Here is a 23,161-nt window from a genome sequence, read left to right on the forward strand (position 1 = left end):
TGTACAATTTCTCCCCAATAATTCAACTGAATCATATTTTTAAATGAGTTGATTGGTTTCCTCTAATGTCCACTGTTTTGGCGTGTTTACCAACGACAGCTACTCGCAAAATACGAACTGTGTTGGTATTCCACGAGCTTATTTAGGATAGTAGTAAACACATGTGTCCACTTGCGAGTGACTTTCAAAAAGATCGAATGTCAAGAGTTATTAGTCAACTCTCCGCGAGCTAAATGAAAAGTTCCCTGGGTCTTTTTTTATGAAACACTTCACGGAGTGTAAGATTGAAGCTTTCTCCTTCACGCCTAAGCAATTAGAAAAACACAACGTTATTTTGAGAGGGTTATCAGGAAATTTCACTCCTCTTGAAGTTCAAGAAGAACTCCTAAGGTTGGACCCCTCACCTAATCTAATTGTTAAAAATTCGAGACCAAATGGTCAAAAGAAAATTAATTTCCACTAGACCCTTTTCAATGTTTCCTGGGGGATACAAAGTAAAAATGTTTGGTGTACCCATTCACCAATTAATTTCCAAAATAAGAGAAGTCTGGTCTAATTATGTAAAGCTAGAAGAACACAAAAAACCAGGTGCTTACCTGTGTTTTATTGCTTCCCTCACCACTCCTTCACCATGAATTTAAATCTTATAGCAGCCAATATATATATAAGTAATATCCGTGGCATGATGGTTAGTGAGTTGTAAGTCACTAGGCCCAGATTCTCTACGGACTGTTGCGCCACCTAATTTATTTATTTAACAGACAATATAAACTCTTTTATTTCATACGACAAACAACTAGAAATCGTTCTTCTTCGAAAAGATACTTTACAGGAAACCTGTTTACCAAAAAACAAACCAAAATTGCGTTTCAATGATCATTATGACTTTATAAGAAACAACGACGGAAGAGGAACCGGAATCTTTTTGAAGAATTCATTCCAATCTTTACAAATTTACTTTTCCTGTCAAGTAATCTCAGCCACAATAGCGTTCATACCCATTTATTTACATAATACATGTAAACAACTTGCTCTCGTTTCCATTTACATCCCTTGCAACATCGGCTCCAATCTCATCCCGATTATACGATTATATCATCATAGGTGGTGACTTTAACTCGCGCACACCCTCTGGGGTGACTTAAAAATTAATCTTAACAGTTCCCACTTTGCACAATGATACTTAGATAATCACCTCTTGGATTTCGATCTAGTTGCTGCCCCAGGTCCCACCCGCCCATCTTCTGGTTCACATATAGAATTCTTTATGATATCTTCTAATCTTAGATCTGACAATAATTTCCGATGTTTAACCTTAAATAAATTACTTCTAAATAATTCCACTCTTTCCACAATTCCTCAACCGTATGTTAGCTTTAAAAACACAAATCGGGTAAACTTCAACCGTTATCTTAACATTCAATTAGATGACATAATCATTCCTACCACAAGAATTGAATTGATTGTGCTGACTCATTTAGCCAGTATAATTCAAGGCATCACAATCATCTAAGAATTTCTGCCGCAACTCTGAGATTGTTCAAAATCAGAAAAGCTTGGAAAGTTAAGCTGAAACGAATTTTCCACAGATTTGGGGACCGTACTGGAGATGTATACGCTGAGTTATCGTCACGTGTACGCTGTCTCAGCAAAATTATATGACATAGGGTTAGATTGGAAATCAACGAGCAGTTTATACTCAAACTCAGTAGTCTTAAGTCTGCATTTAACATCTTCAGAGTGATAAATCAGATTACTTGTCTCAAAAACAAAGGTTCCTTCCTTCTCAATTTAACTCATAATGGCACGATCTTCTGCACAGCTAGTGAAAAGCTAGAGGCGTTTAAAACTTTCTACACGGAACTCTATTAGCTCAAAATACCTGAAACAGATGAGGTGAACCTACTTGAAGTAAACACCTTTTGTAATGCATTTTCCTCTTGGAAATTGAACCTCAAAATCACAGTCTAAATCTAACTCTGTTGCCAATGAATTTTTTGCTTCAACTATCGAATCTTTAATAGCAGCTTAAACAACAAAAAGTCAACCGGTCCTGACGGAATCTACATTTATCTTGAGAAAATCTAAAAACACTCTAGCTAAATGCATAACTCCGTTATATTAATAACTGCTACTTCCCTTTGTCCTGGAAAAATGCAAATCTAATTCCCATAAAAAAAATAATAGTGCCATACTCTATCCAACTATCCAATATCTCTCCTTTCTTTCGATGCATTTCGGCACAACAGTCTACTATACAAATTAAAATTACTTAATTTCCCTCCCTGTTTTATCAAAAAGCTTTCTTTCAAATAGATATCTATCGGTTAACTTTGGCAATTTAAAAGCTTTCTTTCAAATAGATATCTATGCGTTAACTTTGGCAATTTAAAATCATCACCTATTCCAATACAGTCAGGAGTCCCTCAAGGTTCGATCCTTGGACCATTCCTCTTCAATCTCTACCCATACGATTTCCCAAACACTTTCAACAACTCTGAATCTCTACTTTGTGCAGACGATACTGTACTATAAACTATTTAGCTACCATGAAGCCCTCAATAACCTAAAAAGTCATCTAAATACTGTGATTGCTTTCTACAAAAAATGGAGCATCCACCTAAAATATAACAAATGCGAACTAATCTGCTTTAGAAATGCCTCTGGTAGAGGCCACCATCTTGCAGTGCGCGAGAGCAAAAACCTCGGACTTAACATTGAAGGAAACCTAATCCCTTTGAATCAAAATATCAAACACCTAGGAGTACATCTGCAAGAAAGACTCAAAATGAACTTCTACTCTAGGATGGCCTTGGGTAAAAGCAAAACAGCTGCAGCAATGCTCAAAACTACTTTTGAATTCTAAACAAGTCGAAACCAAAACTACAAACTTAATGTATAAAACCTAAATCCGGCCTCTAATGGCTTAAGGCTTTCTATTATGGTATCAAATATCAGCTAGTGTAGCTGCCGAACTGCAAAAGTTTGAAAGAAAAATAGTCATAATTTATTTAATTTTAAAGTAAAATAACACCAGATATATTTTTTTTTATAAAAACTAATTTTATTTACAATTTTATTCCATCAATTTGGTTTCATACTATACATTTAAGAAAATATACTTTTTATGTATCCTCTTTCAAAAAATAAAAATTATATATACTCTTTTAAAAAGATTAAATATCTCAAAATAATACCAATTTGCTGAATTTATTGTTTCAAATATCTTTTGTTTTTTTCTTTTTCATCGTTTTTGTTTACATTAACATAATATACATAATAATAAAAGAAATTTTGTATCTTTTTTTAATTTTATTTTTGTTGAAAAAGAAATTATTGGCTGGCTGTTAAATTTATTTTAGTTTATGATTTTTCATATTGTTTAAAGAAAAATCATTGATTTAACAGTTGCAATCACAGGCGCACTTCTTGACACGTTTTTCTGATTTGAAAATATTGTCTGTGCTACGGATGGAACGAGGTTGGACATCTGCAAAGATAAAAAGATAGAATTAGTAAAATAAAACAAACAAAATTCAAGAACTTTTTTTTTTTAAAATACAAAAAACATTCCCAACTTACAGTGTGGCCTTTCTGGTTCCATTGCTTCTTGATTCATATCGGCTTGAGCTTGATTCATTGGAATAGGAATGTTAACTGGGCTCATCAAGCTGCGTCCATAAGCATTACGTCCGATTTGAAGAATTTGTGGTTGATCGGGCATAGGAGGAGTCATGGTGTCACGTGGTTCCATGGGTAATTGTTGAGTTGTCAATTGTTCCTCTTCTTGTTGTCTCTGTTGTTGTTGCTGTTGTTGTTGTTGTTGTTGCTGTTGTTGTAGTTGATGTTGCTGTTCTTGGTTATGCATTTGTTCGTTTGATTGAGTTTGTGAGTCATCTTCTTCGGAGCTATTACTATCGGATTCAGAGTTCGATTCAGCAGCTTCTTCAGCAGCCAGACGTCTCAATTCGTCGGTGATTCTCTCTTCAGCGGCACGTTGAATATTTCTTAAATCCTCAGCAGTGATACCGGCACGTTGTAGAGCCAATCCCAATGGCACCCTCTGGACTTGAATGTGTGGCAATTCTTGGTTTCCGGATGGGATTTGAACGGGCATTTCATCGCTAACATGAATTTCACGGAATGGCAACTGTTGGACATGAATGCGTACGTGTTGCTCCTGCATGGGTTCTGGGTGTGGAGCCTGCATGATTTGTGGTGGCATTGGTGGACGTCCTCCCATTGTTGGCATTGGCATATGTTGGAATGGTGGTGGCATTTGACGGACCATCATGGGGGGTTGTTGCTGTTGTTGGGGCATTGGTGGCATCATGTTCATGCGTTGCGGCATCATGCGTTGTGGCATGTGGGTCAATGGGAATTGATTTGGAGTCTGACCGAATGGAATTGGAACGCGTTGGTATGGGATGAACATTGGGCGGATTGCTTCAACATCATCGACTTCCTCACGCAAATTGGGTCGTGGTTGTTGTTCCTTATCCTCGTTTCCGCTTTCACAGAAAATTGAAATACGTTCACCGGTGATGCGTGCCTTCTTAGGGTCAGTTGTAAGGTTTACTCCGAAAGGAAGGTTAACGGTCTTTGAGGGGCTATCGACGATTTCTTCGGCGTGCTTACGTTCGACTACACAATTCATGCGGGATCTACAAAAAAAACGAAATCGAAGTTAGTTTCAAGTCAAGAAGAATACAAAAAACTGCAAATAGTACTTCTTGTTATTTTGCAAAAGAGCTGCTGCCAAGTCGCTTAAATCTAATTCAAGAGGAACTTTATTTGAAATTTTTTGCAGATCATCGGCTTCTTCGCTGTCCGAGAAAGATGAATCGGTTTCACTTTCATTTGTTGGTTCGTTGCGAGAATCTACTGGTGCTGCAGCTGTTTCTTTAGGTTGTTCCACTTTCTTAACCATTGTTGGTTCGTCTTTGTCCAGATTTTGCAAGTCAATTTCATCATTGTTGGAATCAATACCAATCAATGCATCGGCACGTGGAAGTTCCTGTTAAAATAAAATAATAATAAAAAAAAAAAACAAATCAATAAGAGGAAGAGTTTAAACATAAAATTACAAAAGATTGTATGGTTGGCTTGATTGGTTATGCTTATGATCTAAAGATATAGAGATACGGAACGGACGGCGAAAAACATCATACCTTAGGTAGTTAGCCAAGCCATAATGATGTCTTAATGGTACACGATTACATAACCGTGTTGGCGATATGGAAGAGTTCAATGGCTTGAGGAAGTTATAGTGTTGTTTGTTGGACTTGCAATCTGTTATGGGAAAACGTTATGCAATCGCGTTCCGTGTTTACCGTGGACATATATGGAAAGTCGGTTAAAGACACTCCGAATCAAAAGCCAACAAAGCGTGCAGCAGTTAGAGGAGTTTCTTATTTTAAATAAGAAAAATACGTAGGTATTTAATTATAAAACGAACAAATAGCTTTCGCAGCTTTTAAGGTAATCTTTTATTTAATATAGGGTCCGAAGTATTTTTTTTTTCTTAATTCTTTTGTAAGTCTTTATTACACAAGGGGGAGTGCTGTTGCTGCTATAGGCAATCAATGTTTCAGCTGATTAAATTTCATTTCTCTCTCTGAAAATGTGACTTTATATCTGAACAAATGGTTGCTTCACGATTAATTACAGACATTAATTTGTTGATGTTGAATTTGCAGTGAAATAAAAAAAACTTTCACTTATTGACCAGAGACATTTATATTAAGTAAATTTTTATTTTGTTTGTTACTTTTTATTGTTTATTTTCAAAACGAATTTGTTTATTTTGGATTCATTGATAAAATAAGTAAAGATTATTAAAACAAGCTGAATTATCGAATTAATCCTCTTGTAATCTTTATAAATTTAATTTTTTAAAGGAAAAAAAAAACGTTTTTCTAAAAATTATAAAACATCAAAAAACACCCTCTTTATCATACAAACGCTTCCTGTGTCTGCTTGAATTCAAATTCCCACCTGTGCCATGTCGTGATTATGACTCACTTAAAGAAAACCATCTCATACCTATCAAAAGCTGAATCTCTGTCACATTTCAAACACCTCCTGTCAGTTTTTCTATGTTTCGGAATTTTTTCATTTCATCATCATTTAAAAATGAAAACTAATATAAAATGCATAAAACGTGATAATCTAACAGCGTTTCCTTAACAATAAACATAAATAAAACAAACGTGCATACTTTCCATTTTCAGCATAAATCAAAAAGTAATCGTAATATTTATGTGAATGTACATAGATATGTACTTGTGTATATAATAAAAATGAAAATTAATTAAAAAATGTTCCTTTAAAAATATCTATGACTTCTGTTGTATAATATTTGCAATACGTGCTTTGAATTGGCAAACAATCTCTAATTCAATCATTTTATAGCCCATTTATATGCAAAGTCGTTAATTGTGGTTGATTTTTCTTCTTCTTAAAATAATTTTTTACATTATTTATAAAAATAGTTACAAAATGTGAAGTGGGTGTTTTATTAGGTGTTGATTTTCAATATGCAAAATTTAATTCAATGCACATTAATGAACAAAATTCATTCATTAAAAAATAAACTATCGAAACTGAAAAAAATTCGATTACGACATTCAAAATGATAAAATATGACAATTATTTAAAAAGAAACACCCTTTATTTAAGTTTTTATTCTTGCTTTATGGTAGAGTTGATGTTGATCCATTGATCACAATAACAACAATACAAAAGAGCTCTAATGGTTTCGTAACTCTTTGATTTATTCTCTTTTATTATAATTAACTTTCAAGAGTTTGTGTTGTGTAGGTATGTTTGGATTTGTATCTATGTCTATAAAAAAATATCTGCAGCCACTAAACCGGATACTTTGAATTTTAACTATGGAAAATCACTGAACCCTCTCAAAAATGTTTTGTTTATTTGTTTTGTTTTGATTTTTGTTATTATATTTTAAAAGTTAATTTCATCTTCTTTTTCAAAATCAAACACATATTGGGTTTATTTTATTCATTATTAAATAGAGACTTTGATATATTTTAACATATTAAAACAAGAATTTTAACAAGAATGAATTAGCAAGATAAAGTTTAAATAAATCTATAAATTGGACTATTCGTCTAAACAGTCCTACCTGAAGCACACACATGCAATTACAAAATTATTGATCGCACGAACTTACTCCTTTATGCAAAGAGCCTGTTTAAAAAATTACCTATATGAGATTTAAAAATATACCTGTAAAATAAGTTTGACTTCAAAGATATAAATGCCATTTTATTTGTCAAACTTCCATTTTTCAATTTTTTTGTTTGTAAATTGTTAGACCGGTTTTATTTAAATTAATTTTCCATTTTTTCTTAAAAATATTTTTGTTATGCAGTTGTTTAATGATTGAATAGAAATTAAGTCTGTACGAATCATCTTCATATATATTATTTCGTTAGTATGTCCCCTTTTTTCGGCTCTCATACGGGACTAATTTTAACATATAAGGTGCCAAAACAAAGAGAATTTTTCGTAGACTATTCGAATATTAATTGATAATTTGTTAAAACTAAAATATGAATTCCTTGGAAAATATTATGTTAAGAGAAATGGTTTGTGTATTTGAATGAACTTATCGAATACACAGCATTTTTTGTCGGTAAGCTAGTTTCATCCCAAGGCACAACTCATCCTAGGACAACTCATCCCGGAAATGAAAAATACTTGTAAGCATACTTAACGAAAACAATTGTTTGTGTATTCAACTAGTTCGTTCGAAGCTTTTTCCTTTGGATAGTTTTTTTTAAAATTTAATATAAGAAGAACAAGGATGGAAAATAAATTATCTGAAGAGTAAAAAGAGGCAGAACATGTATGTTTTAATTGTAAAGCGATCGCCTATTGGTTGTGTGGTTTAGTTATGTAGGTGCCTGAAACGAACATGAATAGTTCACTTGGGGTGCTCAGCTTTATGCAGATAGAAAGATCATGACATGTTTATGATGATAGTGAAAGAATGTTATTGGTAGGTAGAAAGTACCTACTACAATCCAATCACACTCCTTCTTTCCTATAAGTTTTCAGCGCAAACATGGAATTGTTACGCAAAGGCTCTTGTGCGTTTATGATTTTAGTTATGAAGTAACACGTAAGTAGTAGTTGTAGAGGTTGTACGTAATACCTGTGTAAATATAATGTGTATAGGTTAAACAAGTGGTTGTAATAGAAAATACATATACTCTTTATGGCCCGTTTCTTTAACTTGTACTAAGAATAGTATTTATTCTTTTAAATAGGCAAAGGCAAGTAAAATATGTGTGCAACAACCAAATTCTTAAAGAATAATATTTTGAAATCATATACACAAAGGTACTAAGATAATACTGCTAAAATTTAAATTCCATTTCATAAATACAAAAAAACTTGATTTTTCTTATAAATACATTTGTTCAATTTTGTTCCAAAAATATTTGTGGTATTCATTTGTTTTGATTGTAAATATACGCTCAACATTTGAATTTCGTAAAAAAATGTTGAACCGGTTTTGAGATATAGAATTTTAAAAAAAATTTAACTTTTTGTCAAAAGTGCAACTTTTGATAATCAAATATTGTTGAGGCAATATAAGAGCTTGCTCAAAAAATTACTGAAATCGGTCCATAAATTGCTGAAAAAATTAAAAAACAAAATAACGGTACCTTTCCGGAGTAATACAAAAATATGTTTTTCTTACTGAAAGAAACAAAAATAAATTGGGTGAGGCAACAGTCCGTTGACAACTAAGGCCTAGTGACTTACAATTCTCAACAATTCTTGTGCGCGAGTAATGTTGTCAGGAATGGAGGAGACCTACAGTTTATAAGCCGAATGCGAACGGCAAATTTGAGAAAGCACTTTTCATGACAAGAGTTACTCTTGGATAATTTGTGAATTCCTCGCAAGAGGCAGTACCCGTGAAAAAACTTTAGTTGGCATAGGCAGGCATGAAACCCAAGACCCCTCGCATGACAGTCCATCGCACTTACCATTATGCCACGGGTACTACATTTGCCAGAATTATTAATCAAAAAATTCCAAAAAAGAGCGAAATTCAAACCAGGGATGAAATCGGGTAAGCTGATTTTTAATAGTTGACTATCAAAATCAAGAAAATACGTCTGTGTAATTTGATAGTCGATTTCAGAGATTTAACGAAACAATTTGACATAAAATAAAAACTTCAAGAAGGGGGTTTGTTCGTAGACTACTACATTAACATGGGGTGTTAAAACGAGCTTGAAGCTCGCCTTAATTCTTTATTTACCTGAATCGAGTTGAAATGAGCTTGATTCGACTCGATTCCAGTTGCGGATCGGAGTCAAGTCAAAATGTGTGAAGAAAAACCTGTGTCGAGGAGTTTGTTTTACAGGTAATGCATTATGGTCGATTTATTTCAATGTTTATGTACAAAAACTATAGTTTTGTTTTAATCAAATTAAAAAATGACACATGGAGTAGGTCGGATATTCTTATATGGTGCTGAAGGATTCAGTTCTTCATTGTTTAATACGAATCAAACTATCTCACTTGTACTTCATAAGAAACATCGAAACACCATTTGCATTTTAGAAACACTAAAAAGATTTATTTAATCTTATCTGAGATAAACCTTTGGTGGAAACGTAGCATAACTTAATTATCTTTTCTATTGTTTTCTCTTACAAAATCAGCCCAGTTAGTCCATTTTCATTAAAACTTAATAATATCAACAGTAACAGATTGATTTTTTTCCAATGAAAAACACATGATTCCACATGCACAACTACTCAACGAACACAGCCATCGAGATCCAAATGCAATATCAATCGTACCAACATTTGAGAACGAAATCACATAAGATCCATTCGAGACTCGTATAAATGTCAAACACCTATCCATAGTGAGATTCTACTCTAACTTTTATCGTTGTTATTCTCACTATGGATATTGTTTTTGTTATTAGTGTAAAATTCTACTTTACTATGGATAGATTTCCCAACAAAACACGGGTAATAAAAAAGACCTACCACAAACCTATACAAATTAAAATGCAAAGTCAGTGTAAGAAATTAATGTGTCTTTATCTAAAGTCATTTTTATTTATTTTCTTACAAATAAGTAATTTACATTTTATGGAAACAAATTTATTATTTCAAATTTATTCAAAGAAAAACAACAATAATTTAAACCATTCAACAATTTTGTCTAATAGAACTTAATTGTTATTTAAATATACTTTAGAAAATGAATCCAAACGTTTTTGTAACTTTTTTTTTCTTTCAATAATTTAATGACTTTATCTATGTAAATCAATAATAATTTTTTATAAAAATCAAAAGATTAAAGAATTTTAAAAAAAGCTTTTTTTATCATTTTATGGATGGCTATTGATTTCACCAAACAAATATATACTTATTTGTTGAATCGTACGATTCGTTTTTAAGCTTACGCTTACATTTTATATTACGCCTGCAAATTAGGGTATCTGTATATTTGTACCACAATTAAGGAACGCGGCCAACCCTTCAAGTGCGAGATTAGGGACCACACACATTTTACAAGAGGAAAACGAATAATTGAACTGTGTGACTCGTTTGGATTGAGAATTCTAAATGGAACAATGCCCAGTGACGTTTCTGGTGATTTTACTTTTGTTGGTGGTCAAGGTTCATCAACTATTGATTATTCAATGATAGGCGAAGATTGGGAACCCTTTGTGACTGATTTCGAGGTGCGAGAACTTCCATACTCAGACCATCTGCCGATAGTCGTTACCTTACGGATGACTGGGCATTCAACTGTGGTAAATAACATCGACCAATTACTTCCTAGACTCAACTGGAAACTCTCAAAAGCCTCATTATACAGACAACGTTTGGACACGAATCTACACAACCGCCAAAATACGGACTTTCGCTTGCTAGATCAAATTGTTAAGGCATCTTATCCACAGCAGCAGATTAGTACTACACGAAACAAAATAAGGGTAGAGCCTTGGTTTGACGAAGAATGCCAGAAGGCACGCAGAATTTCATTCGCATGGCTCAGGAATTTCAGAAACTCACCTCAAGGTCAATTTAGAAACATATACATCGAAGCTAATACGACATATAAAAAACTGTGCAAAAGCAAAAAGCGAGAGTATGAGGAACGACAAGCGGCCAGGTTGGCCTCCTGTAATAATGCATCAACGTTTTGGAAACTTGCGTGGGAGCTAAATGGTAAAAAACCGCCAATACACAAAAATCTGTGTGCAAATATGCTAGCCGAACACTTTCGGAAACTCCTCAACCCAGAAATGATGCCATCGATCTGGCAATATGCAACACCTGGTATAACCAATGAAATATTGGACTCGCAGTTTACTGCACAAGAATTGGAGCAAGCGTTATGTACTCTGAAAGATGGGAAAGCAGCAGGCGCAAACGGTATCCCAGCCGAATTTTACAAATATGGCACTTCTGCACTTAATGATCGACTTCTTACGATGTTCAATAAAGTCATAGAGGGGAATTTGGTAGTGAATGAATTTCAAGAAGCTGTTATATTCCCAATACATAAGAAAGGATCATACGCGGATGCTTCAAACTATCGGGGCATTTCCTTCTTGAATGCAACATATAAAATTCTTACAACGATGATGCAGAAAAGACTCAACAAGTGGATTAAGTCTCAGAACATACTGAAAGAGTTTCAAGCAGGTTTTAGAGCAGGCTACTCTACAATGGACAATATTTTTGTACTCCGAAGTCTTGCAGAAAGCTTTATCGCTCAGAAAAAGAAATTATATGTATTTTTCATCGACTTTCAAGCGGCATTCGATACAATTAATAGAGGTGCCTTATTCTACAAGCTATATAACGCGGGGTTATCGATGAAATTTGGACGTGCGCTAGAGAATCTCTATAGAGGAACACGAGCGGCTGTATGGAATGGTGCAGAGTTGTCAGATTGGTTTGTGACCTCATCCGGAGTAAGGCAAGGCTGCACATTGAGCCCCACTTTGTTCTCACTTTTTATAAATGACCTGATTGATTATCTTCCTGGTGGCGTGGATTTCGCAGGAACACATATGAAAGCCTTATTATTTGCAGATGATATTGTCATGTTTGCGTATTCGCCGGAAGCGTTACAGCTCATGATAAACAGGTTATATAATTATTGTTGCTTATGGAACTTAATCGTTAATACGCAAAAGTCTAAAGTGATGATATTTAAAAACGGTGGTGGAAGAAATGCTTCTAACGAGAAATGGTCATTTAACGGAGAAGCCTTAGAGTGTGTAACCGAATACAAATACCTAGGGGTAATTTTTACGAGAAGTTTGAGCATGCAGAAGCATTTAACTGTGAAGTTAGAAAAGGCGAAAACAGCCATTAACATATCATGGAAAAGATGCTTCATGAACAGAAACATTGCGCATAGCAGTAAACACAAGGTATTTGAAGCAGTATCGGAGAGCATACTTTTATATGGCGCACAAGTTTGGGGATGTATGAGATTTCAAACGGTGGAAAAACTCTTGACACACTATATTAAAAGGATATTTAGCTTACCAGTCAACACACCAAATTACGTGGTAATGCTCGAAACAGGACTATCACCTTTACACATAAAGACATTGAAGTTGCAAGCCGATTTTCTTCAGTACATATTCAATTTATCAGAATCCAGATTAGTCAAGAAGGTAGCTATCAGTGCCATACACGAACGAAACAGCTGTTATAGAGAGTGGTCAAAACTAGCTGAAGAATGCAATTTAAGCTTTGATTTAAACCTGGAAAACATTGGTAGTTGCAAGACTCTCTTCTACAATGTAATCTCGAAGGTGGATGAGAAATGTAGAGCTGAATATATAGCTGAAGCCTCCAGTTCCATCTACAGAACAGTTTACAGTAGATTAAATCACAATTTGGCAGAGAAAAACTATTTTCATGACTCTTATAAGGTTAATGTTATCGCTACAATGGTCAGACTTCGCAGCGAGCTTATCAATCTGAACTTCATGCCTCACAGACCTGATCTACCATTAGAATGCAGCATTTGCAACATGAAAGAAAGAGAAGACGTAATTCACTTTTTGGGAAGATGCCCAACTTTGAAAGAAACCAGAAGAAGCGTTCTTGGAAGCGATGTTTTATCTGAAGAGCAAGTCCTGGACGAATTGAATCAAATGAACGTTAATAGACTTTATGAATATTGTGTAATTGCGCTCAGATATAGAGCAAGAATAATTAACGAAGATTTTTGATTAAACAAACCTTTAACTGTATCTTATTTGAATTTTAAATTTTATTGGTTTCCATATAATTCCTTATTTTAAACACATATGTTATTTAAAACGGTTATATCTTTGTAATTAAATTAATATATTATAGTTGTCAATCTGGCAGACGGCAAATGCCATGTCATAATGATTTTTGTAAATGTAAATATAAAAACGTTTCTATTGTTAAATTCAAATGTTGATCCAATAAAATCCAAATCTATCTATCTATATACTTATTTTGTAGCAATAATACTTCAAATTCAGCAGACTATAATATGCAATCTAAATTAAAAATTTAAGTCAGTTTATTAATAATACCAAATAAAGACTGGAATCAGAAATAATGGAAAGTTAACATAATGTGATGTAAGCTATTTTAAAAACTGTTTTTATTCCTTCAAATTCACAAAAGAGAGTTCAAATGTTCACAAGAAAAAGGCCATAATAATGTTTCTCAATCTACAGTGTCACAGTGCAAACAAAATAATTAACTTTTGTTTTCATTTACTTTCAACTTTTACCAATAAACTTTACGTTTTGTTCAAAGGAAACATCATAAACTTCCAATTTACTCTTTCGCATTGTTGGGCGTCGTATTTACCATCACCTACTATATGGTGGGTCATTAATTTTTATTTGTTTCTTGTAAAAATAAAATTAAACAACAAATAAACATTTCTCTGAACTTTCTCTCTTTAATTTATGAACCTTTTTTATATTGCAATTTACTTTGTTGTATAAAACAAAAAAAAAAAAACAAAAAAACCATTCCATTTGGAGAATATATACACAAAAATCCCATCTCTTTTAAGACTATACGAGGTCTTTTTTAAGGTTCATAAAGTGTACTTGAACATTCATATATACGACCAAAACTATAACTACTGAACCATGCGAAATGATATAGATCTTCATCATATATTATAAACACAAATGTAGGTTTAACTATTGCAATGTAAGACTATAGAGACTAGAGGGTATAATACGATCTTGAAGTCAATGCCATTGCAAAAGGAGGTTATATGCAAAAGATTCTTTTTTTTTCAAATTTAAATAAACTTGCAATAAATACTAAGTATACGCCAACAATTCTATTGTTTGCATGCAATTTTTAAAAAAGATGTGAAGGCTACCTCTACTTCTCTATTCAATGTTAATCGATGATTAAGTACACACGCAGCTTCAGCTAAAGTTCAACAATGAAATTTATGTTTGCTCAGAATCATTATGCTATTGAAAAGATCTTGTACATATACTTCTATAGAGTTACTCTATCTAGGAAATTGTTATTGATGGATGAGCTATTTATTTAAATTTTTTCTTGGGGTTAGCTTTGCAAAGTTGACAAAAAATGACATAACAACATGAGTATGTTGAAGATGAAACTATGTATCTTAATCTTCCTACATGAAGTCATGTAGCGATTCGTATTCATATGCCAAATAGAAGCAGGTAAGAACATTCTATAAAAAGGAGCATTTGAAAGTAATCACATCGTCGTCTCTTGATAGATACTAAAGTACCAATAATATTTTTTTACATAATTAAAGTTTATCAAATTCACATCAATCTTCAGTTTTTTTTTTTAAACCTGGCATTGAAAATTTTCGTAGAGAACTTTTTTTTTTAATAAATCTTTTCAAGGCTTACTGATCATCATTAAAGTAGCCATAACTATCATTATGGCTGGTTAACGTGTGGCTCAATCAAATGCTTATCTCAAAGGAAAAACAACAGGCAAACACAACAAAAAAAAAAGAAACGATAATAATAATGATATGACGTGATGAAAGATACATATATTCGATTATATACAAAAAACAAAACACAAACTTCAAATATAGGTAGCTACTTATTGTATGGTTATATTAACATTTGGTCATGGCGGATGCTTTGTGTAATTGTTTGGTTAGACCGGTGCCGTTCGTGCCTAGGAACGATAATTAACAGTGAGATTTAACTCATTACTTTTAGAGATATGTACAAATATAAGAAAATGTATAGGTACATAAATTTACAATAATATATTTAACAAAAATACCTACAGTTTAGCACATTGCAGAAAGATATTATCTAACTCAATAGCATATTTGTACTAATGGTTCTTTCGATTTGGTAGCAAAATAATTTTGCTACTACGACGAAGTATCAAAAACGTCAAAAAATATATAAAATAATTATAATTTATTAATGTTATTTCGTGATTTGTATTTTTGATATTCATTAAAAGTTTAAACGTTTCTGTCATTAATAATTATGCATAAATAACAATTTTTGTCTTATCTATCTAATGTTTATCTATGTACATATTTTTGCTAACTTCCATCAAAAATATTCGAATTTTAATTACAAATGGTTTTTGAAATTAATTAAATTACCTATGTATGTATATATGTATTTATGGATGTATATAAAAAAAATATCATTTACCAATTAAAGTATATTTTATTTCATTCTTTCCACCATTATCCCTGTTGTCAATTACCGTATTATCTAACTAATTTCAAAAGGCCCGTATACCATCATTTCTTATACGTACCATAAATATTTTGCAACATAACTTAAATGCACACAACCTGCATTTTTTAATAAAAAATGTCTAAATACAATCTCTACTTCGTATACCTTATGAATACAAAATATAAAAGAAGTTCCATCAAACTTGCAGTATGGCATCTTTTACCATTTACATCAATTAGGCGTTTCTATATTTGTTGATTCATTTGAAACAAACAATAATTACATAATCTGAAAGCTAAACATTAACGTCACCATCTTGACGAGACGAGTTTTTTGTAGTTTTTGTTGTAGTTTGTGTGACAGGGGGCGCACAAATCGACTGATGGTAGAAATCATCCAAAACGAAAGAGCTGAGTGCAAAACCACTTTGCCATTATATTATATATGCCGTAAAGTAAATTTTCGTACCAAGCACGAGTGTGTACCAAATGAATAAACAAGCAAATATAAAAATTAAAAAAAAAACATACTCTCGACTTAGAGATGTTTCATTCGCATTAACCGCACGCCACCATAACTCCATCTGATGGTGTCGGTCGGTTATATTTCCACTCTCTGAAACATTCGTGATCTTTAACATTTTTATATTTTTTTAGCTTGGCATATAGGTTGTTGCATTGCAAGTGCTTTTTATAATCCGCATCTTGCTGTCGAGAAATATAATTTTTTTGTTGTTATATTATTTTACATTAACTGCTTTCACTTTAGATGGAGTTTGTTCGTTCGTTGATTGCACATTGCTTGTTAAATCAGCTTTTTTTTTTTAAAGACTACTTGTTTTATCTCCCACTGAATGTTTCTTTAGCATTTCCATATAGTTAGCAACATGGATTTATTTTTCATGTGCCGGTGGGGTGTTTTGAATTTTTTTAATGAGCTTTTCTATGAAGTCAATAAGTCCATAGCACTAATACAATTTTTATAATACTTAAGAAAAAGTTGAGAACCAAACTCTTCCTTAAAGTAAAAATTTTATTTTGGATTTCAAAATTAGCGTTCTAACTGATAAATACATACATAAGTAGTTAAGCATTGAAATCAAAGTTATTTTATTTATGAATTGTGGCTTTTTGACAATGGAACAATATAAATTAATGTACATTGGTTTGAAACTTTTTCAATGCGTATTTCTAGCCTTTTTAATTCTTCTAATATGGTTTTCAAATGTGAAAACTTATATTATACTTCCTAAAATCTATTTCATGTGTACATATGTACATTAGGGTGGGCTGAAAAAAAAAACAATTTTTTTAGTTTGATTAGCAATACCAAACAAAAAAAAAATACTCCACAAAAGTTATTAATTACCTATATGAGTCCGAGCATTTAGTCATGGTAGCTAAAGCTCGCAAAGTATTAGCATTGTAATTGATTTACGCGATAATAAAGATATAAATAAAAAAAAATTGCCTATCCCAGTAAATGTCTGAAAAAGATTTCTAAATAAAAAAAATATCTTCCGTTCACGCATTCCATTCAAACTTTAGAAAAGTTGTGAAAATTTGCTCGTCTTTGACTTTTTTTTAATAACTAAATTCACTATTATCAAAACGCAATAGGTCCTAATGTTGAATTTAGCGTATGAGAAACCTAAAAAAAATTGAAATCAGTAGTTCTTCAACGTTAACTGACCTCGCAAATCGTGTAAAACATGGTGTTTTTACAACTTTATGCTTAATTTTGAAGAAAACTAGTAATGGTTTAAGTACCGCTTATTTCACTCTCCCACCAAAGCTGCGGTTTGAATTTGAGCCTGTGGATTACCCCATACCTATTATAGACAGAAAAGTCCTGAGCAAGGATCAAATGTACCTACTTGTCATTTCTGTTGCCATCAATACAGGTACTATTTCAGAAGATTTGGTGACCGGTGATCCTGTTTTTGAAACCATCAGAACATCACTGTATCTATCTCCAAACTTGCTGTAAGTCATTGACCCTGTGATTGAGCGGAACGAATTTTTCGTTCCTCCTGAAAGATAGCTTCTTGCAATGATTTGATGAAAGTAGATACATCAGAGAACTAGGGTTGCGCCAAATTTTGAAAGCACGATCGCTTATGAAGGGAAAGCCAATTCAAAATTTCAACACTCCGAGGACACATTTCGTTACTTCAGATCAGGAGGATCACGGATGAAGAAATCAAACAACTGATACGTTTTGGCACATCTCTGGCACCTGATTTTGATGATTTTCCTTGTCAAACTCAAGCAGTAGAACGGTGTGTAAAGCTCGTTTCTGAAGCATCAAAAAAAGTGTGTGGAGTAGACGCAAGAGATGGCTTGATAAAAACCATCTGCCTGAGTTTTTAACAAAATAGAACTTTAAAGTACAAACTATTTAATAAAATTGTTTGTTTTTTGTTTAATTAATTTATTTTGTTCTAATTATACTCGTAGTTATTTGAGTAAAATGGAAAATCGGTAATTTTTGTGAAAAATTGTAATATTTTACTGCTTTGCGTGAACGTTTAACAATAAAAATTTATTAAATTCCTTGTATTTTTGTTTTTTCTTCATGCCTTGAACTTATAGTTAGGACCTCTGTGTTTTGATAAACGTACATTTTGTATTTCTTTTTAAATTAAAGAAAACAGCAAATTTTCCCAAGTTTTTTAAAGTTTGAATGCAAGCACGAACGGAAAACATTATTTTATTTGGATAGGTAATTAACAACTTTTGTGAGGTATTGCGAATAAAAAAAACAAAAACTGTTTTTTCAGTCCACATTCAATATGTGCATTTATATAAGTAGGTAAATTACGTAAGAAAACAATGCAACATTGTATGAAATAAAATTGTTGATTTTATGAATATGAAATATTTATTTCTCTGTTTATTTTAATTGTTGGTTTTTCCAAAACCAATTTAGAATAAAATTTTCATTCTTTATTTTAGACTTCTGTATTGTTTGATTTTGATTTAATTCAAATTATTGAATTGATTATAATGAAGACAGATATATTAAAGGTGTATCAACAATCAAAATTCATGACTTGCTGTAAAGTATTCATTAAATTGTCATTATTCTGTTTTGATTTTTGCTCATTAAAATAATCATGAAATAAACATGACGTTTGATGGGAGAAAAATAATGATTTTACAAAAAATTAAGCATTAAAACGTGGGCGTTGAGTATTATTTTTATTATTATCAAATAAAAAAAGAAAACGGAAGCTTGCCATAACCTATGGCATTACTTGAACCTTTGTGCATTATTTGTAATAGTGCTCATAAAATTTCTTATGACAAAAATTGAGGAAGTTAATTTAATTAAAAATAGTAATTCACAATTTCATAAACAACTTTTATATATTAAACAGGATTTTATACTGTAAAATAGGATATTTAGGTTTCACCAAGCGTTTTTAAAGTAAACAAGCTTTTAAACACCTTTTAAAATTAAAAGGATCATTAAATTTTAAAACTGTCATTAAAAAATGAAAATGACAGATTGGCCGCCGATGTTTTGTTTTGTAAAATTTGTATTTTCAATATTTGGAGATACAGAATGAATAGGTAAACAAATTTAACATCATTTTTATGATTTTATTTTTTAATTAGAATATTAGATTGGTCATCTCCATAGTTAACCGCCGTTCAAGAGTATTCCGTGTTAAAAAGAATCCATTTTCAAACTACGATGTTTTTGACTTCAAAATGAGGTTCCATTTTTCCAAAGCATCTGTGAATCAGTTGTTGAGTTTATTTGGTCATCATTTGGAGCAAAAAACTAACCAAATTAAAGCCGTCTGTACATTGAATCAAGTGCTTATTATTTTACGATTTCATGCCACAGGATCTTTCCAAATCTGCGTTGGAGATATGTTTAATATCTCAAAATCAATTGTTTGTCGCATCGTACGAAAAGTAATACAAAGATGAATGAATTCTACATTTTAAACAAGTTGACTTGAAAAAAGATTAATATAAACAAAACTACTTTATACTATTTAATTAATGAAAAAGATTTGATCCATGGACTTTATTATAATACCTTATAAAACACACTTAAAGTATACAAAAAAAAAAACAAAAGTTCAAATCATCGCAATGCCTCAAAATACTGTCTATGTCTTATTCTAAACCGAGTAGTGCAGCCTATCATCCTTATAGTTTAAGGTAGGGAATTCCACAACCGAACCGCGAGAACGAAAAATTGACGGCTCGAAACAAGGTAGGAGTAGCGTATTGGTATCAGATCGCTTCTTCGATTAGAGTGTGGAAAAATGATTCTGTTGTAAAGGTACGTCGGTTGTCGTGTTTTGCATGACATTGTGGAGCATTATCAAGGTCCTAAACGAGAAAAGGTTATCAAGAGAAAAACCATATATTAATCTTGCATGTGAGGAAATGTGAACATATTTCCGTAGTCCAAAAATATATCTTGTCACACTATTATAGACAACATTAAGTTTCCTTTTGTGCTTGGAATCGCAATTACTAAATAGTTCACACCCGAATAATAAAAGCGGAATAAGCAGCGACTTAGCAAGAATCATTCTTGTATTTATTGGAGTGATTCTTTGGGTGGTCCATAACATACGTTAGCCTCCGCACACTCTACCTATGATAAGTTGTATATGATTTGTCTGAAACTGAATAGGGTTATCATTGAGTAATATTGGAGAAAAGCAATATGTGTCTGTAGAGTCTTTTTAAATGACTAAGCATTTTGACTTAGTGGGATTGAAACAAAGTCTGCTTGATTGAGACCAGAGCAAAATCTTATTAAGATCTTCGTTTATCTCCCAAATACCATTTTCAACCAACCCCAGTGGACAACTGTACCTAAGCGGCATACATATGTATGGATGAGTTAAAGCTTAGAGACGGGAGCTCATTAACATACATGGTAAAAGGTAATGGGCCCAAAATAGACCCTTGGGGAACACCACGTGTTAGCGGAAGAAAACTTGAAGTTTGGTTGTTAGCAACTACTGCTTGGTGTCTAGAACTAAGATATGAGAAAATGAGTTTCACTGATGATGACGTAAATTGAAACTGATCCCTTAATTTGATGCATAAATTAGGGCGGTTAACAGTGTCAAAGGCTTTGGAAAAATCCAAAAGAGTGAGAACACAACATTCGGATCTATAGTTTCCCTTATTTCCTCGACCAAATTTATAAGGGTAGTAGTGCAACTGTGTTTGGGACGGAAACCGGATTGATTGGGACATAGCATGTCGTCACGTTTTAGATATTGCCGCATTTGTGTGTTCATAATTTTTTTCAAAAACTTTCGATAAATATGGCTATTGGCTATTTGGAACAGGATGTTGTTTTGAAAATAAAGTTTTGTGAGGTAAAACATCCCTAAAGCTGATTTATTGGCTCAAATTATTCCTAACCACTTGCTATAAAGTTAAAAATAGGTATGATATACTTTTAATTGCTTTCAAAACCAAACATATGGACGTCTAAATATATTTAAAACATAACATAAATATTATAATCAATTCCATTCAATGAACAACGAGAACGATTAAAATAATATAAATTGATATAATCTCAGCTATTCATAGCACACTTCTTCAGTGAACCTCATAATTCCAATTCCAATCTCTTTTTCTTATCAACAAAAAAAAAATACACGACCTCGTCGGGGAAGTTATTTATTTAAATCTAAATGTTTATCAATTTTTTTGTTTTCTGTATAAAATTAATCGAAACCATTAACTAAATAAAATTTCCTATTCACTATGAATACTTCCAAACTATTACACTAAATGCAAAATAATAGATACATGTGTTTTATTCTTTTTTGTACAGATAATGGGGCTATTGTTTAAAAGATCACACTATTTGTTCGTTACTTTCTGATTTCCATGTAAGCATTTAAAAATAAAGACTCATGTGATTTTTAATATATTACTCACCTTATTCACCTGCTGCAGGGTCTCTAACATCAGCTCTTTTTCGAGAACAGAGTCGAGAGCTTGAACTTGATCGCATGAGACTCGAGCTTGCAAATATGTTGATGCCAAAATAAAAGATCCAATTATAAATGACGATACTATAATGGTGAATGCTGTAATTTTAGCAATTTTCACTGAACTCGATTGACGTTTGTAGGCCTATAAAATGGTCAAAACAAAAAGAAACAAAATAAGTTACACAATAAAATTAAGTAATTAGTAATAAAAAATCAAAAACAAAATAAATAATAGGTTAACATAATTATAATTTGTTTGTGCTGTCCTAAATTATTATTATGAATAGTAGTGGTTAGATAAATTTGTATATGAAATTGAACCAAATTACGTAATTTGAAAAGATTTAAATAAAATAGTAGATTTTGTGTAAATATATTTTTAGTGCCATTATAAAGAGAAAGTTATTTTTTTTAATGATAGTTTAATTTAAATGAACTTGATGCCAATTCTATGAAAAGAATAAAGTGATATTGTCAATTCTGAAGGGTGAGTTCATTTGTCATATCCAATAGGAAATCTATAAAAGCGCGTTCAACGTTCTGATGAATTTGTGAAGCTGGTAGTTTTAAGTTCAATGACTATATCGTCATTTCATTATGTTTTAAATGTTCTCATTTGTTAATTCAGATGACAGATTTCGCATTTAAATGCTTGGGTCTGTTAATAGGCAGGTTCAAATAAAATAAGGGACTTCATTTGCAGTCAACTTCATTCTTTGAACGTAAAATTTGACCAAGGCAACTAGTTAGTTTTTCAAGTGTCATGAATTTCAAATTCAGAACTTTACTTCGCAAATTATTAATTTATGTTCATAGTACAAAAACTACCGAAAACATTATCGTCTAAAAAACACTCCTCAGGAAAGCTTCAAGTCCATCACGTTTTGTATTTTGTTTTGTAAAGAAATATTACTTATTTCTTTTCCAATGTGACAAGGAACCCATTTACAGAAAATATTAAATGAAGTTGTGCAGAAAATAAATAAATCATAGAGTAATAAAGTTCAGCTTTCAGTTGAATGAAAAAGCATGATCAACTGTCATTTTGATAGAAGTAGACTTGACTTAATGGTTAGGGGGATTTTTCTTGACTAACTTTCCAGTCAACTTTCCATTAAAGTTGTCTTAATTGGAAGGTAATTCTTTTGGCAGCTGGCCAATCAGGCGTCTGAACCTGCCCAATTGTATGTGAAAACTCAGATAGCTAAATATTGTTTAATAAATGAATTGGCAGAAAGTATTAGCATCTCTTCCGTTTACACTGTGGGTTTCTCTAATTATTCGCTGACAAATGACTGAGTTTTTTTGAAGGTGTGAGAATGAAATGAATGGAAATCAGTCTACCCATCAAAAATCCCATTCACTCCATTCTTTTGAAAAAAAGAGAAATTAAATTACATTTGTATTAAATTCTGCAT

At 32.1% G+C, this 23,161-nt stretch overlaps 1 protein-coding gene across 2 annotated transcripts in view; it reads right to left on the minus strand.

The window, feature by feature from the left end:
* Positions 1 to 3,040: 3,040 nt before the first annotated feature.
* Positions 3,041 to 23,161, minus strand: part of LOC129948306 (putative mediator of RNA polymerase II transcription subunit 12) — a 44,271-nt gene continuing 24,150 nt past the window's right edge. For both annotated transcript variants that reach the window (XM_056059260.1, XM_056059261.1), the window contains 4 exons: positions 21,688 to 21,885; positions 4,731 to 5,017; positions 3,583 to 4,664; positions 3,041 to 3,490 (listed from right to left, as the gene is read on the minus strand). In XM_056059260.1, the coding sequence (XP_055915235.1) occupies positions 3,402 to 3,490; positions 3,583 to 4,664; positions 4,731 to 5,017; positions 21,688 to 21,885 (1,656 nt within the window). In that variant the 3' untranslated portion in view covers positions 3,041 to 3,401. The remainder of the gene's footprint in view (positions 3,491 to 3,582; positions 4,665 to 4,730; positions 5,018 to 21,687; positions 21,886 to 23,161) is intronic.

This window comes from Eupeodes corollae, chromosome 2 (genome assembly GCF_945859685.1).
Source record: "Eupeodes corollae chromosome 2, idEupCoro1.1, whole genome shotgun sequence".
NCBI classification, from domain to species: domain Eukaryota; kingdom Metazoa; phylum Arthropoda; class Insecta; order Diptera; family Syrphidae; genus Eupeodes; species Eupeodes corollae.